The sequence below is a fragment of the Eretmochelys imbricata genome, chromosome 14 (assembly GCF_965152235.1).
Source record: "Eretmochelys imbricata isolate rEreImb1 chromosome 14, rEreImb1.hap1, whole genome shotgun sequence".
Classification (NCBI taxonomy): Eukaryota; Metazoa; Chordata; order Testudines; family Cheloniidae; genus Eretmochelys; species Eretmochelys imbricata.
The window spans coordinates 7893176-7909248 of NC_135585.1; the positions used below are offsets into that span (position 1 = coordinate 7893176).

Consider the following 16073-nt stretch of genomic DNA (forward strand, 5'->3'; position numbering starts at 1 on the left):
CAAATGCAAACCAGGATGTGGCCAAACTGTCAGGACTCACAAGGGTGTCATGCAGCATCTGCCTCAGCCACTGTCAGTGACTTTCAGAAGGAAGCTGGACTTTGGGTCTTTGAGCATCACAAAGATTGTTCAACTACCAAACAGCTTTCAAAGCCGAAAGACCCAATAAATGTGTATTTTACCTCCCAAGGTTTCTTTCTCCACTAGCTTCACCCTCCCTGACAATGAAGCCAGTGTGAGATGGCCAATTCACACCTGGCATGTTCTGCAGACCACCTGCATCTGTTAGGGCATGATTTCCTTTATAATGACAGCATTAAACATCTTTTGGCAAAGGCTCACAAAATCTATACTTGTTTGAGGCACTTAAATAAAAGCCCATGAAATTCTTTGAGAACAGCAGGAGATAAACAATCGACCTATGGACAAATTAATGTAGAAAGTGACAAGTCAAGAAAATTCTATTTCTTTATAAGCAGAGTGGGCAGCTGGAAATAGCAAAACCCCAGACGTGAACATAAGGAACATGTAACAGATTCTGAACCAGAATGTCTTAGGAGCATCAAGTCCCTTCTGAACTGGCCATTTGATAGTTTGATTATGGCTTGGGTAAAACCTAGCTGAAACCGAGGGATGTAACTACCACCCTTAATTTAAGAAGCCATTAAACTCCTTTATGGAACCAGCTGAAATAATGGGAATCTTTACCCAAAATATAGGCACGTGTGTGAGGCCGCTCAGGTATCCAAACTGCATGGGAAGAGGGATTTCACGGGGTTTTATTTGATGGAGCTGTATATGTCTGTGAGAGAAGGAGGAGAAAAGACTAAAGAAGCAGACTCAGAGAAGCAGCAAGGAAGCCTCAGACACAGTCACAGAAGTAATGGTAGCATGACCCTGAGAAAATGCTAAGAGAGTGAATTTGAGCTAGGTGCTGTCTGGAAAGGTGGCATAGAAATTGTTTCCTACTGTTTAATTCCTGCTGCATTCAGGGAAACAGGACTTTGTATATGCTTTGTAAATATACAGGATTGCATCAAAGAAATACTTGGCTCCACCATCAATTTCTATTCCTAACGAGAAGAAACCACAGGACCCTGAATAATGGCAAATCATTCAAGTCAAAAAGGGGTAGCAGAAGAGAAAGGGGAAAGAGAAAAAAAGTAAATTTTGTGGATCTTATTCTGCACTGTGGTTTCTGCTGGTGAAACTGTACTGAGGTTGGTATAGTTTTGCCAGTGTAAAACCAGAGTAATGAATGCAGAGCACAGCCAGGCTCACCAATTGTAAACTTTGCAGAGAGAGTCAGCAATTTCTGATGTACACAATCTCCTTAGTTTGCAAGCCACACTGCAAAATATTTCAGAACTTGCCAGGCATGAGAACGATGTAAGAAATAAAAAAATTTTAAAAAAATGTAACAATTGCCATTCTCCCCAGATATGGTCTAGCTATCCTGGGTGTCTCTCTGTTACTGGATGTATTTTTTCCTTTCCTCAAATTAGAAATGCAAAAGTATTTTATTTAAAAAATAGTAATAAAAATGTGTGGCTATTTGTTAGATGGACATTGTGCTCCTGTAGCTTTTCAGTTATAATTGCTACCCTTCTTTTCCTGTTGTTTGCAATATTACCTTCGAATCAACCCTCTCTTGACTGATGATTTCAGAAGATGTGCCTATTAAACAGTCAGGTTTTAGCAGTAAAATTTGGCTGTTGGTCAGCCCTGGAAATTGCCGTCCATGGTTTAACCTCAAAACCGATACAGCAAGGGGAACAACAGGGCAGCCTTCGTCCATTGCCCATCCCCGTGCAAATTACGGTCCTTGTGCCTGGAGTGCAGCCTCTCCCTGAAATAAACCCAACTCTCGACCCACCTTCAGATCCCGCCTCAAGATCCATTTCTGGTGTGATACCTGTAAGAAATCAGACAATTGGGTGATAGCTAGGATGTGCCACTGTTTTTTAATATTTACCTAAAAATAAATGATATTTAAGTTGAAAATGAAGGCTGCTTTGGTAAAAGCAAATTGTGCATCGGCTCATTGATGTCATCACATTTTCTGGTTTTTGTTACCCTTTGTACAGGTGTAGGATAGAATATGGGCTAATTAAAGCAAATGAGCAAGCAACATAGCCGGAGCACATTGCATTCGTTCTGTGACTACACAAAACACATTGTTGTGAAGCAGTTAGCATTGCTACACACAAATCACCTGACTCAAACCCCAGTAAAGGCAAAGCTAAACCACCTGAGAGTGCATGCCCTGTTCTCCTCCATCCACAGGCACACACTTTGCTAGTGTCACAGTTAGGGTCTGCTACACATCATGCACTGCAGCCTTAGCTCTTCCCCACTCAACTGTCCCCTCTCCAAACTCCCCTCACTTTACACCTCCTCATCTATTGTTGGGAGTGGACTACATCCACCCTGATCGAATTGACCCTGTTAACACTGGTTCTCCACTTGTGAGGTACCTCCCTTCTTTTCATGTGCCACTATATTATGTCTGCATCTGTAATTTTCACTCCATGCATCTGAAGAACTGGGGTTTTTACCCATGAAAGCTGATGCCCAAATAAATCTGTTAGTCTTTAAGGTGCCACCGGACTCCTTGTTGTTTTTGTGGATACAGACTAACACGGCTACCCCCTGATACTTCACTTTACACTATTACTTGTAGAGATTTGAGGCACACCATACTACAGCCTGGTTGATGTAGGATAGTGTTGGGTTGGCACTGCAGGGGGTAGCTTGCTCAAAGTGTGTGATAAAAAACTGGCATCCTTGGAGAGGACAATAACGATTTTTGTCTGAGGTGTCTAAACTGATGCTTAACTTGGTAATCTCATCAATAAGGGAAAATGGGGAGGCTGAAGGAGGACCCTGCAAATGGAGCAGCACCCCTGCAGTGCAAGCACAGAATGTTAATGAAGAGAGATGGGGGACCAGCCAGAACCATCTCTCCTCCCGCTGCTATGAACATCTCCTTCTCTAAACACGTGCTTGGAGCAGAAAGGCACAAAAGTGCTATTGACACAAAAACCCTGCACTAAATGCCCTCTGCTGTAATGGTGCCAGCCTCTTGCATGGTGGAAGTGTACGTTAAATGACAACAAAACACTAACAGCATGGAACCATCCCCTGGCGTATAGTTTCCGGGATTGGGGGGAGGAAGGGAGGTAGCAAAAGCATGGACAGCCTTGACTAGTACGCTCAAATATTTAAGGACTCCACCTTCCAGTATTGCGCTGGAAATGCTTTTATAAATCATTAGGGAATGTTATTACTGACAAGAACAGAGCATGGTGAATGACTAGGATGATTAAAGGTAATCCAGATAAGGCTGTGGGTGCTGCAACACATGGTCAAGAAAATACAGGGAGGAAAAGAATCCTTGAAACCCGAATTCCAATGGCAGCAAAGCAGCACCGTCTTTATCCCTAGTACCCAGGATTTTGGGAAAGTTCAGATCTAGGTCAGAAGATAACTGGTCGGTCTAGTCTCTCTTATGGGCCTGAATTGGAAGCTTGAATCTGTATGCTCTTCCTTCCTTTGGAAAGTTCAGATCTGGAACTGAACATCAGTGCTCAGGCATGCCTTTAACTAGAAAGCCCAGAACAATACCAGTGCCATGATTGCTAAGCTAGTCAAATACTCAGTTTGAAAGAGATGGATAACTGTATGACTGTCATAAAAATAAAGGGAATGGTAACCACCTTTCTGTGTACAGTGCTATAAAATCCCTCCTGGACAGAGGCAGAACCCTTTCACGTGTAAAAGAAGCTAAGATAGCCTCACTGGCACCTGACCAAAATGACCAATGAGGAGACAAGATAGTTTCAAAGCTTGGGGGGGGACGACAACAAAGGGTCTGGCTGTCTGTGTGATGCTTTTGCCAGGAACAGATCGGGAATGCAGTCTCAGCAACTTCTGTTAAGTTAGTAAGTAATCTAGCTAGAAATGCATTAGATTTCCTTTTGTTGAAAGGCTGGTAAAATACGCTGTGCTGAATGGAATGTATATTCTTGTTTTTGTAACTTAAGGTTTTTCCTAGAGGGATTCTCTGTGTTTCGAATCTGATTACCCTGTAAGGTACTTACCATCCTGATTTTACAGAGGTGATTCTTTTATCTTTTCTTTAATTAAAATTCTTCTTTTAAGAACCTGATTGATTTTTCATTGTTCTTAAGATCCAAGGGTTTGGGTAGGTGTTCACCTGTAAAAATTGGTGAGGATTTTTATCAAGCCTTCCCCAGGAAAAGGGGTGTAGGGCTTTGGGGGATATTTTGGGGGAAGACGTCCCCAAGTGGGCTCTTTCCCTGTTCTTTGTTTAACACGCTTGGTGGTGGCAGCATACAGTTCAAGGACAAGGCAAAGTTTGTACCTTGGGGAAGTTTTTAACCTAAGCTGGTAAAAATAAGCTTAGGGGGTCTTTCATGCAGGTCCCCACATCTGTCCCCACTCTGTACTCTAGGGTACAGATATTAGACATTGTACTGGAATCCTCTGTCTTCTTCTACATTTCACAGCTTTTGTACTTTCTGTAGGCCATTACCACTTGTTGTGGGAAGTGCTTCATGTTTTGTTCAAACTCAGTTTTGGTACAGTCCTTAGTTACTTTATTTTTGTTTTGATTGGTTCAAGCAAAGAGAAGACTCTGCAGCTGTGCTAATAAGCAAAGAGATGCTGTTATGCTCAGCACAATTTCCTGGCTGACCATTTTTCTACAGCCTCCACATGAACTGCTCTGAATTTTGCACCAGTCTGATTTCAAAGTTTAGTCCTACGAAAAAATGTTGGTTGCATTTTTTGGGTCAGTTCTGCCACAAACCTTGTTACTGTAGCCTACTGCAGTTTATGTGGCCAAAAAACAACAACAATTTGGGTGATAACCAATATATCACGGGAATTCTTGACAGTGAGGTTGAGCCATGCAGAGATTTTTGTAAGCTCCCACTGAGCTTACAAAATGTATCTAGCCTGTTGCTGTTACTACCCATGAAATACCAGATGTTAGACAAGAGTCGGAACCCAAACACTTGATCTGAACTGCAACAAACTTATTGGGAGAAAAGTTTTAAAATCCAGACTTTGATTCAGTTTCAAATGTCACAGCTGCCTATTCCTTCTATAAGTTGCCAAAGGGAAACCCCAGATCCCAACACCCGTGAAAGTTGGAAGGGGATTTGAAATCTAGATGTATTCTAGAAATGTCTGACTTGTGTAGCTTCATCATGTGTACCTACCTGTTTGTATTCTTTCATGTGAATTTATTGGTGTTGAAATGTTCCAGATGCACGGCCCTGGAAAATGAAAGGCTCTATCCATGTGACAGGAATAGCATGGGTAGCAGCAGTGCAATATTTCCCCATCTTACCCTGTCAATGTGTTTAAACCCCTACATGAAAGGACACCCCTCTAAGGATGAGATCGAAGTCCAAGTCTTGATATCCATCCAGTTCTTGGCTTCTCTGTTCACACTACCAAAAATGGCATCATCTGAAAAATCAGGATTTGTTATCGAGACACTGGTCTTTCAGGAACAAAACTGAGATCACCAGGTGGCTGCACATAAGCAAAAAAAAACAGCTGACAGATTATAACAATTTGGGCTGCGTTTGACTTCCTTACTGAGCGGTGAACAGCTCCATAACTCATTGTGAATCTCCTGAATTACATAGTCCGCCATACAGCTGTTGCCATTAAAAAGCCAGCATTTATGAATACTTACCACATCATACTCTCTGTGATACTAGAGTTATTTCCTGTTTGCAACAAGGGGCAATGCTTCATTAACTGTGTCGGGAGTCACAACGTTTGGAAAATGTTGACTTAAAACAAAACATTCCTCTTCTACACATCGCTTTTAAAAAAATGAATGGGAGGAAAAATTATGTCTGAATAGGGAAATTGGCATCTGGACACAGCCAAGCATCTCAAAGAAATAACCACCCCAATTTCAGATGCTGAGAGAGTATGTTGTGTTGAGAAAGAGTCACTTTCATTTAATGAACTGCTGTAAAAATAAGCTTTTGAGATGGTTAAAAACTATATTTTGGACAGATTGCCTCATTTAAGAGCCATAAAAGAGCAGCAAACCAGCCTAGAGCGAACAAAGGGCAGTACTGCAAAATATGCTTAGCAGATATTAATTCGCAACTGAACTGCTGTGATTCATCTTGCAGACAATTCAGGTGGGTCATTTACACACACAGGATGAGCTACTTAGCTGTTGTTTAGAGCCACTGAAATGAATTATAGAGAATATTCCCGAGCAGTTATCACAAATAAAGTAGCCGTGCCTCTTTATCCTGGGAATGAATTCAACGAACTGTGTAGTAGCAAGACCTGCAGTTGAGAGCCAAGGAGCACAGCAGAAATCCCCTGGCTGAGTCATTCTTTTCTAGAAAATCCTTATTATGAGTAAAGTAAATCCACAGCCATATCCTAGAACAGGGGTGGGCAAACTTTTTGGCCCAAGGGCCACATCGGGGTTGCAAAACTGTATGGAGGGCCGGGTAGGGAAGGCTGTGCCTCCCCAAACAGCCTGGCCCCCACCCCCTATTCATCCCCTCCCACTTCCCGCCCCCTGACTGCTCCCCTCAAAATCCCCAACCCATCCAACCCCCCCCCCGCACTTTGTTCCCTGATTGCCGACCGGCACCCTCTGCCCCTTATCCAACCCCCCGGCCCCAACCCCCTTACCATGCCGCTCAGAGCAGCAATGTCTGGCAGCCATACAGCCCGGCCGGAGCCAGACATGCTGCCGCGCAGCCCCGCCGGAGCACGCAGCCCCACCACCCAGAGAGCTGCCCACAAGGCAGCATGACTGCAGGGTAGGGGGGACAGCAGGAGAGGGGCCAGGGCCTAGCCTCCCCATCCGGGAGCTCAGGGGCCGGGCAGGATGGTCCCACGGGCCGGATGTGGGCCGCAGTTTGCCCACCCCGTCCTCGAAAATGCAGCTGTGCTCCTGCTAAAATGGTATATGATGATTTTCAAATCTTTGTTTGTACAACACCAAACCCTTCTGTGCAGTAGATAACTCACCTTGGATGAATTTTATTCCCTAGTGTGAGAGCACCGGTTAATGAATAATAGAAACACAAAGACTGATCTGCACTTTTGGGCCTTGCTCCTGCACTTTGTGGATGGATCCCTGGGTCCACATGAAGCTCACTGTGAGACTGGTGTCTAGATTATCTTGTTGATGTGAGGAAACTGAAGACCAAACGCTACAGGAGAATAAATGCCTCACAAGGGGGGTGGGAAATGGAGCAGAACTAGCAGACGACCATTTATAAAGGTCCTTTTTCTGTGTGTGTGTTTTAATGTCTTGTTTGATTTGTTCTTGTTTAGGAATCTACAAAGGACATTGCTTCCGAATCAACCATTTCCCTGAGGACAATGACTATGACCATGACAGCTCGGAATACCTTCTCCGTAAGTGTCAAAATAACATGCCTCCTTAACAAGGATAAGCAGTAGGGACAGGTGAGCTTGTTGGGGTAGCTAGATACAAACCTTCCTTAACTGAGAACCCAAGGTTTCTTCATCCATAGAGATTGCGCCACACTGCCAGTCTGGATCCAAAGAACCCCAGACTTTGGAGATGTTTGAAATCTGAACCTTGATCCAATCCAAATACTGCAAGTGGCCCCAGACCATATAATGGCCCAAACCATAACCCTGGGAAATCTCAATACTCACATCACATTGATGTTAATAAAAGTGACATTCGGAAGTGGGAGACCAGGGACTTTGGCTCCAAACACACCCCAAATTGCAATGGTGTAGCTTGGACCAATCTCTATAACAGATGAGTCAAAAATGGGCATGATTGTGAGTTCTCTAAGTCACATCAGTCCAGCTCTATTTTTTTCAATATCAAAGCCAGGGGTATTTGGGACCAGGGGCCCATTTCATCCAAATCTCAAACTCCGGAGGGGTGGCGGGGATATGCGTGTTTATGTGTACAGGGAGAGAAAGGTGGGTAAATAGTTCCAGGTTCAGGCCTGCTAATCCATGTGGAAAAAATTCTCATTTGAAAAGTATACTTTGTGGTCAGGTCACTGCACTCTCACTCCTCCTCCTTCGCACCCCCGAGATACTTTTGAGAGAGTAAAGTTGTCTGGTCAAATGCAAGGTCATGGCAGCTTATTATAGGTCACAGGGTACCAAGGGAGCAGTTCCCTGCTCAGTTATCTCAAAGCACGTGGAGTTCAGTATCTGGACATCACTGAGCCCGTAGTAATCCATGGAAAGTTGCTTGGTAGGAACCACTCCCCTGCCTAAAGCCCAGACTTTTAAAAGGTATTTAGACAACTGATTCCCATTGATATTTCAATACCTTTGAGGCTCTGGGTCTAAGTCCCTTTTGAAAATGGGAGTTAGGGGCTTAAGTCATTTAGGCACTTTTGAAAAATGTACCCCGGTCTTATATTTGTGTAAAGTTATTTGCGACTCAGACCTTTGGAAAGTTTAAGCCATTTGGTTGTGAGATCTGGCACTTGCAAAGACGTTACAGTAATAAGGGCCATATGGATGCCTAGCTAGATAAACAGAAGTAGATATTTTTCCATTATTTAGAATAAGGATCAGACCATCTGTGGCATCTTTGCCACAGCCCCAACTCTTATCCAGAAGTTCAATATAATTCACCACATATTTTTCTCAATTTCTTGGCATTAAAAAAAATTGGGCTCACCTTTTAAGTCCTCATCAATTTGCAGTTAAGACAGGGCTGCAGGAAGGGAGGCCCCGTTTATTTGTTGAATTGTTCAGGTGAAGGGCATCAAAAAGCCACAGCAGAATGATGGCATTAAGCTCAGAAGGTTCACAGGATTTTTCAGGATTCAGAGGGTGGTTAAACGACGTACAGCCTGCTTCACTGATACCAGTGTACTATAAACAGGCAAAAGACAAACGAAAAGGTTTCACATTGTTAGAAGTATGGGACATTAATCCAAAGCCCACTGAAGTCAACAGACTGACTGATTGATTTCTGTGGGCTTTAAATCAGACGTGTGTGTGTGTGTGTGTGTGTTTAAAAACCCATGTACCATCAAGAGATTTATATACACTTCAATTTTCCTATTTACCATTGAGACGTCCCACTAAATAAACAAATGACAGATGCCATCACTGCTCACATGTGCACAGAAGACTTGTACTCAATCTTTTGTGGTAAAAGTAACCCCACTAGGTATAGGTTTTAAAAAAGTTCTTCCACAGGCCTGCACAGAGACTTAAACAACAGACGACTGAACACAGCACAGCATGGTAAGAAGTTGACAGGCGTATGATTTCTGGAGCTACCACTAAGGAACAGCTAATTGCATAGAGGACACACCAAACCAATGCAGTTGCATTGGTGTAACTGAAAGGAGAATTTGCCCCAATGTATTCGTAGCACTTTGTCCATGGACTGCATGACAAAGGCCTTGTCTACACTGCCACTTTACAGCGCTCAGGAATGTGAAATAACACTCCCCTGAGCACCGCAAGTTTCAGCGCTGTAAAGTGGCAGGGTAGAGAGTGCACCAATGCTGGAAGCCGCGCTCCCAACGCTGGGAGCTATTCCCCCGTGGGGGTGGGTTTTTTTTTTTAGAGTGCTGGGAGAGCTCTGTAATAATAAACTGAATTTATTTTGCGCCTTTGATCTTCACACTTGCACTCCGTCCACTATCTAACTGGTAAGTGTAACTGCTAAGATTAAATCCTGATAAGCAGTTCTCCAATTGACAATACTTTTTTTTTTTTTTTTAAATAAAAGGAACCCAGCAATAGAAATGTCCTAATTCCTCCAGCCACATGTGGTAGCTAGGATAAGGCAAAAGTAGAGAAAAGAAATTATACTGGTAAGAGATCTGAGATTTGCTACGGTAACCTGGCTTTACAGGTGAAAGGATTTGACAGTACTACCAGTGAAATCAACTGTAACACTTTAAACATTGTCAAAATGAGCTTTTCCTTAAAACATGTGCCATAAACAAAGCATGTACTCACAGAGCAGAGAACAGAGATGTTGTTGGCTCTTGTATGGAATGACCACATCACTCATTCATATGATTTGTGGCATAGGCGCCAACTTCTACTGGCGCCGGTGGGTGCTCGACCCTGCTCTGTCCCTGGCCCTGCCTCAACTCCACCCGTGCCCCGCCCCCTCCCATCCCCATTCCAACCCCTTCCCCAAAGTCCTCGCCCCAACTCCACCCCCTCCCTGCCCCTATTCCGACTCCTTCCCCAAATCCCCGCCCCGGCCCTGCCTCTTCCCCTCAGCGCGCCAGGTTCCCACTCCTCCCGGAGCTTGCTACAGCTGTTTGGTGGCGGCAAGTGCTGAGAGGTAGGCGGAGGAGCAGGGACGTGGCATGCACAGGGGAGGAGGCAGAGGAGGAGGTGAGGTGGGGTGGGACAGGATGGGGAGCTTGGCTGCCGGTGGGTGCAGAGCACCCACTAATTTTTCCCTGTGGGTGCTCCAGCCCCGGAACACCCACAGAGTCGGCGCCTATGATTTGTGGCTCTCCCACTCACAAGTTATCCCAGCCAAACTGTGTTAAGATAATAAAAGTCAAGTAGGTGAAAGAAAAGGGGCATTATTTAAAAAAAAAAAAGAAGATCCGGGTTCTGCAAAAGTGCATCTGCTCTTCCACCTGCAGCTACTGCAGGTGTTTGTGGAAATCAAGAAAATATACATCTGAACAGTAAGTTCTATGCAATGTTGCTGTAGCCATGTTGGTCCCAGAATATTAGCGAGACAAGGTGGGTGAGGTAATGTCTTTTATTGGACCAACTTCTGTTGGTGAGAGAGATGAGCTTTCGAGATCACACAGAGCTCTTCTTCAGACTTAACAGAAACACTGGATTTATTACAACAATCTATAACCCACTTAAATCACACACACCAGCCAGCTTCCCCCCATGACTGGAGAGGTGTTAAGGGGCCACTTTACACTGAATGGACCCTTGAAATATGTGTTAATTAGTTATGCTAAATAATCTGTTCCGTCTTGTATTTAGCTGTGACACTCGGAGTACATTTCCCAGATGGGAAGAAGAGCTCTATGGAGCTCGAAAGCTCGTCTCTCTCACCATCAGAAGCTGGTCCAATAAAAGATATTACCTCACCCACCTTATCTCTCTCATCTCCCGGCACCAACACGGCTACGACACAGCTAAAAATGAGTTAGGCACTCAGCCTGCATAGGTGCCTTTGTAACTTGCAATAGGTGCCTGGCTGCATATTTAGGAGCTTAAATACCTTTGTAAATACGGCCCTTAGACTTTGAACCTGCAAACTGCTTCACAGGTAGACCCCGTCTGCTCAAAGGCCCCGATTCAGCAAGCCATCCCTGTTCCGCACCACACTTAAGCATAGGCTTAACTCCTATTCCCTTCCGTGGAATGTAAACATTTGCTTAATTGATGTGTGATGTTGGGGCCCCACTGAGCCCCACTGAATGCAATGGGGCTCTGCATTGGCACAGAGCAGCTTGCAGGATCGGGGCCCGTGGGTAACTGTGCATGAATTTCTGCAATGCATGCCCATAGCAGTCGGGAATTGCCTATGCAGCCAGGGATGCGCTGTTGCACCGTGGTCTGCAGCTTCCATTTTTGAAAATGTAACCCACACTGTTCACGTAGCTACGCCCTTCCAGGGGAAAGTAAAAGCCAGAATAGAAAGGTAGACCTTTCTGAGCCCTGTGTCAAGAAGTGTGGAACTGTGCTGCAGTTTCTTTACCATCGGAGGTGTCATAAGGGATAGTTGCGCAGAAAATTCTATGCAAAGAGACAGGACAATAAAGAAGAAAAAAACAGAGGAGAAAGCAAAAACTGGATTCCCTTAATATTTTTTGATGTGTTGTCATTTTATTACCAGTATGGGGAGACATATGTAAACTCTGCACAGTACACATGAGCTGCTTTTAAACTTCAGGACCAAAAATACATGTTGTAGAAGGAAAACTCTGTACTATTGTGTGGGAAGAAAATGCCATGTTTTGACTCTTTGTGTGTTAATTAACTAATAAAGAAAATATCATCCGGGGTGCTAATTATTAGGAGTAGAACAGCCCACGCTGTGAATTTGGCTTCTGTAGCAAGTATTCTCTAGTAATAGAGCAACATTTTTAAGGAAGTCATTTTAGTTTAAGTGAAATCATAATGAACAGCATGAATTGGGGAGGGGAATGAGTGTGACTCTATTACTATGAATTTTCTGCCTTTGACAAAGATATTCATGAATGACTAAGTGTTTGGGTGCCCAGCTCCAAGCACCTTAAAGGGTGCTGATATTCCGAGGGTGGGTGCTCAGCACTTTCTGAAAAATTAGCCCTCTTTAAGGCACCCCAGGATGGGCACCCAAAAAAAAAATCACATTTGCTTTTGAAAATCTTGGCAATTGGTCCTTATGTTGTATGTTACGTTATACACCACAGATAAATGGGGACAATAGAGTGGAATCACAACCTTCAGGATGCCCTGGGGAATGGCCCCATTAACAGGACATGAAGATTAACAGAAGGCACTATCTACACTGCACATCCTATGCCGGCCTAGCCCCCAGTGTAGACACAGCGTGCGCCAACAGAAAGAGGAGTCCTGCCAATGTCGGACCACCACCTATGACATTGGCTTGGAGCAGCATAGCACTCTTGTCGTGTTACAGCTGCATTAGGGTTACCATATTTGAACATTCAAAAAAGAGGCACCCTGGCCCTGCCCCAACTCCAACCCCTTCCCCACCCCCATTCCAACCTCTTCCCCAAAGTCCCCTTCCCAACTCCGCCCTCTCCCTGCCCCATTGGACCCCTTCCCCAAATCCCCGCCCCGGCCCCGCCTCCTCCCCTGAGTGCGCTGCGTTCCCCCTCCTCCCCCCTCCCTCCCAGTCATGCGAAACAGCTGGTTTGCAGTGCAAGCATTGGGAGCTAGGTGGGAAAAGCGGGCACTCTCTTGAGTGATCAACATTCACTTTCTTTCTTGAATGATCAACATTCATGCTCTTTCTTGAATGATCAACTCTTCTTTGGGGAAAAATAATAATGGCAAAATCCCGGACATTTTTTGATATTTAAAAATTCCTCCCAGAGGGCGATTTAAGAACCAAAAAGCCGGACATGTCCGGGAAAATACGGACGTATGGTAACCCTAAGCTACATCTACAGTGGAGGGATTGTTAGCACACTTATTACCAGGGTGTGAGGCTTTCTTCACATCCCTGACCAATATAGCTATGTCAGTACAAACTTTATGTTTAGACAAGATCTAAATAGCACTGCCTCTCTCAGGGAAGCTTCAGAGTCCACTGTGACATGTTTCAGAGGTGTTATTTGAGAGACACCAAGAGACAGGAGGAGACACTATCTATGATAGCAACAGGAGAGGTGGGTGAAATTTTTCAGGTGAAACTTTTGGTGAAAAATGCAGATTCAGGTCAAGTGAAACATTTTGCAAATTCACCAAATTGTTTTTATTTGAAACAACTTTTCATTTCAAAATTTGCTTTAAATTTCATTTTATTTTTAATTAATTAAAAACCCTTCTTAAAAAGCTCTAAATCAAAACAAATACCTTCCATTTTTTTGGAATTGCTGGCAAATAAAAAAAATCAGTTATTCACACAGTTTCTAGCACCAGAGCTTGTGTGAGCTGCATGTGCTGCTTTGAGACTCATAAGATGACAGTAAAATGAGTGAAGTGATTGTGTGAGAAGCAAAATAGAAGGCAGCAGCAGGAACACGTGTAGCAGACCATGTGTCCCAGCAAGAAATCAGCCAATAATGGAAATATATTTTCTTTGCATATTCATCCTAAAACCAGTTCAGGCTGCCTAAAACTGGATCCACGCAACAGCTCTAGATAGGTTTACATTATTTTATCTGAACCAGTTTTATAACTGCTTAGAAAATATCTCCAGCGTAAACAGGCCTTATGAAGCCAAGATGCCAAGTATGGCAGGATGCAAGCTTTTCTCACAACTACAGTTCAAAACAGTTGTAAGTTCTTTAGGGAAGGAGGGTCTTTTTGTTCCGTGTTTGTACAGAACCTAGCACAGTAGGGTCCTGGTTCACGACTAGGGCTCATAGGTGCTACTGCAGTACAAATAATACATCATGATGGTGGTGCCCAAGCCTGCTCCTGTTGCGGTGCATGAGAGTTTTTGTCATTCATTACCATGGGAGCAGGATTGAAGCCACAGAGAGCTCTGGCAAACAGCCAGGTTAGAAGGTACTTGGCTAATGTGGGCAATTCACTGCCACTGAAACTAAAATGAGAAACCTCAGCTACTACATCTGGCCATTTCTCCTCGGGAAACGGGTCTGGCTCACCAAACCTGCCAAACAAGGAGATGGGCCTCGAAATTTCACCCAAGAGAGAACACGTCATTCGTGCGACACATTGCAGTTAGCGTACTAGATTCCCATTACTCACCGCTAACCAGATCCTTTAGCGTCATCTGGGTTCCCACTCTGTACTAGCCACCACCAACCCCACCCCTTCATGTCCTTATGCCTTTGTGCCCCCCGTGATGATTTCTCCTTCTCTGTTTTGCACATTGACCTCTCTGTGGCCCTTGTTACAAAATCTCGCCCTCCCCCCACACACACACACCGACCTTTATCCCTTTATGTTTTTGTTACAATTCTTGGTTTCCAGAACAGTTTAGTCAGTGTATTCCCACTCCCCACCCCCCAACCCCATAGGCCCCTCTTTTCTTTTTTGTTCTGTATCACTATTTCTGGTGCATTCTACCATATTTCTTCCTCCTCCTCCTTTTCTTTGTGTATCCAGCCCTCTTCTTCCTCCTGTTTGTTTGTTTAAGCTCATTTCATTTACTCCATTTGTTTTCCCCTCCTCATTCCTTTCTGTTGTTCTCTAACCTAGGGCTGCCCTGGTTTTGATGCCTGGCCTGCCCTGGCAGTGTTTAAATTCTCCCATGGTGGCTTAGATACCATGTTGGTGGATGGCCTGAAAGTGCCTAACATATAAATAAATAAAAAGAGACTGACAAATGATCCCAATTAAATGTCAATACTCACGATACACTATTCTCAATATCCGACAGCTGACAGAGAGAGATGCTAGCAAGACTGTGTCATGAAGACAAAGGGCTTAATTACCTGAATTTGCAGATGTCACACATGTACCAAACCACATCTACATCTCATAAAGCTGCCCACATGGCATTACATAGTTAATAGTCAGCTCATGTATTTTTCAGGGCTTTTGCCTGCAAGATGATGTGGGTTAGTCATTGGCTGGTACATTTTCAAAAGTGTTCTGCGTGCAGCAGCATCAAAAGACAGATTTTGGTAACAGCTCCGAACTTGCCAGCTGAAATCTCAAAACGTTTAGGAGCAGCAAATGAAAAGTACTGCATCCGCAGTCACAATCACTTTGTCTCCATCACATCAGCCATCGGCTCATGACCTTGGGTCTAAAAACCTGCCTCCAAATGCAAACGCCCTGGTGGTGCCAGGCCAGCGGAGGCTGAGGGTCACCCTGAGGAAATGTGCCTTGTGATCTCTATGCTAGCACCTGAAAAGGGATCTGGGCTAATTACTGTCTGTCATGTTTTCCCTCTTATATATCCCTCAGGTATTGTCCGCGCCTCCAGCGTATTCCCCATCCTCAGCACAATATTGCTATTACTGGGAGGACTCTGTGTCGGAGCAGGAAGGATTTACAACAGCAAAAACAACATTATCCTCAGTGCTGGGATTCTGTTTGTTGCAGCAGGTACATTCTTGCCTGAAATGTATTTATTTAGTAGCGTCTCCTTTCTAAATTGGAAATGCAAACGCATAGACAAGGCTCAGCAGATGAACAACTCCCGCTGTATGGCTGCCTGCAGTAGGAGCTGTGATGTGCTGAGAAGCAAAGGCTGGGATTTCTAAAAGAATGGCACCAAGTGCCCAAAACCCATTGAATTGGAAAGTGGAGGAAAGATGGTCCAGTGTTCATGATACTAGCCTGGGACTTCGGAGACTTGAAGTTCAAATACTTGCTTTATGCAGGCTTCCAGTGTGACTAGTTCAACAATTTACCAATGATTGTGGTGGATTCTCCCATCA

At 44.2% G+C, this 16073-nt stretch overlaps 1 protein-coding gene across 1 annotated transcript in view; it reads left to right on the forward strand.

Moving 5' to 3' along the window:
* The window catches only part of CACNG4 (calcium voltage-gated channel auxiliary subunit gamma 4), a 59679-nt gene that overhangs the window by 39056 nt on the left and 4550 nt on the right, over positions 1–16073 (forward strand). The window contains exons 2-3 of the mRNA XM_077833780.1: positions 7360–7443; positions 15598–15738. Coding sequence (XP_077689906.1) covers positions 7360–7443; positions 15598–15738 — 225 coding nt within the window. The remainder of the gene's footprint in view (positions 1–7359; positions 7444–15597; positions 15739–16073) is intronic.